General features: G+C 36.6%; 1 protein-coding gene across 1 annotated transcript in view; it reads left to right on the forward strand.

Moving 5' to 3' along the window:
- Window positions 1-191: 191 nt before the first annotated feature.
- The window catches only part of SARC_13552 (hypothetical protein), a gene marked incomplete at both ends in the record, with an annotated part of 3202 nt that continues 1344 nt past the window's right edge, over window positions 192-2049 (forward strand). The window contains 3 exons of the mRNA XM_014292316.1: window positions 192-330; window positions 955-1034; window positions 1688-1792. Coding sequence (XP_014147791.1) covers window positions 192-330; window positions 955-1034; window positions 1688-1792 — 324 coding nt within the window. The remainder of the gene's footprint in view (window positions 331-954; window positions 1035-1687; window positions 1793-2049) is intronic.

A 2049-nucleotide genomic window follows, 5' to 3' on the forward strand; every position in this document is an offset into this window, starting at 1 on the left:
GTGTGTGTGTGTGTGTGTGTGTGTGTGTATATATGTATATATGTAAATGGCGCCGCTGACGCAGACTTTTGTGCTACTTTCACTCAAACGCATATACGTTGCATATACCCATTCATATCCCCGCTTGCCCACCCTAGTGTGCCCATCCTCAGGTATTACGTATATATCTCTATACCGTTTTAACTCAACAGTATGAGATTACATATTTAAAAGAAGAGTTGGAAGAGAAGAAAACAGATGCCGTAGAAGCGCTGAGGGATGCGTCTGAGAGTGCTGTTTTAGTGACCTCGCTGAGTGCGTCAGTCACCGAACGAGCATTGCAGATAGAGGGTGAGTGTGTCTAATACTATCCGCACTATAAGACTATAAGCAAACACACGAATAGTAAACGCTCTAAGAATAGCGTGTTCATTACTAGTGTGCTTGTTATAGGAGCGTCTATTATTAATGTGTTGATTATGTGAGTGTGTTTATTATTAGCGTGTTTATTGTTGGTGCGTTTATTACTGGTGTGTTTATTATTAGTGCATTTATTATTAGAGGGTTTATCGTTAATAGGTTTATTATTGGTGTGTTTAATATTGGTGTGTTTATTATTAGTATGTTCATTATTAGTGCGTACATTATTAGTGTGTTATTATTTGTGTGTTTTTATTAACGTGTTCAATATTATAGTGTTTATTATTAGTGCGTTTTATTATTGGTGCGTTTATTATTAGTGTGTTTATTATTAGTGTGTTTATTGTTGGTGCGTTTATTTGTGTATGTCTGTCATGGTCTATGTAGGTCAGAGGGTTAGTGCGTTTACTTATGTATGTGTGTTAACTCCTGTGTAAGCGAGAGGGTTAGTACGTTTATAAATATAAGTACCGGAAGCTAGCGAATATAGGGTGTAGGGTTATACCCAAACCATAAACCCTAAAACCCAACACATCCTTCGCATGTTTTTATCAGAACTTGAGAAGCAATTGCAAGAAGCCCATGACAGCAAGGAAACGCGCGAGGAGAGGGTGCTTGAACACATGCCACATGGGGTGAGTACTGCAGACATTGGCACAGTTATACGCTTATAATACGTTTATCACTCGTCCTAGGGGGTGAGTACCACAGACATGGGCACAGTTATACGCCTATAATACGTTTATCACTCGTCCCAGGGGGTGAGTACCACAGACATGAGCACAGTTATACGCTTATAATACGTTTATCACTCGTTGCAGAGGTCAGGTCCTACCTACCGGGGCTCAATTGTACGTTTATTTATACGTAGTAAATTATTTATATCATGTTAAATTAATTTTTAAGTTGCCTTTGTCTAGCCTGTCTGTTGTAGAGAAATCGCTGAATGTCTTGTACTTGGGTGGTGGAACTCTAGCAAATCTCCAAAATTAGATGCTAAAAAATTACTTGTCCCAAAATAGATGCTCTACCTGTTCCAGAATATATGCTCTTCTTGTCCAAATATGTATGCTCTACTTGTCCCAAAATATATGCTCTACTTGTTCCAGAATATTTGCTCTTCTTGTCCAAATATGTATGCTCTACTTGTCCCATAATATATACTCTTCTTGGTTCAAAATATATGCTTCCCTTGTCCCAAAATATATGCTCTATTCCTCCCAAAATACATGCTTCTCTTGTCCTATTCTTGTGTCTAATACACAACCCCTCACTTTACGAATGACAGGCCACCGATCGGCTGGTAGATGAACTGCGTTCAGTGCAAGAGGAGCGTGACGACCTCAAACGCGACCTCGATGAGCTCAAACACGACCTCGACGACGCACGGGCAGTAAGTTATATGAGTCACAGTGTATATCTATGAGGTGAATGGTCATGTATCTGTCCGCGTTGGATTGGCACCTATGTATATAAGTATCAACTATCAGTATATGTATATGTATGTATGTATATATATATATATATATATATATATATATATATATATATATATATATATATATATATATATATATATATATATATAATATATATATATATATATATATATATATATATATATATATATATATATATATATATATATAT

The sequence above is a fragment of the Sphaeroforma arctica genome (assembly GCF_001186125.1).
Source record: "Sphaeroforma arctica JP610 unplaced genomic scaffold supercont1.3423, whole genome shotgun sequence".
NCBI classification, from domain to species: Eukaryota; class Ichthyosporea; order Ichthyophonida; genus Sphaeroforma; species Sphaeroforma arctica.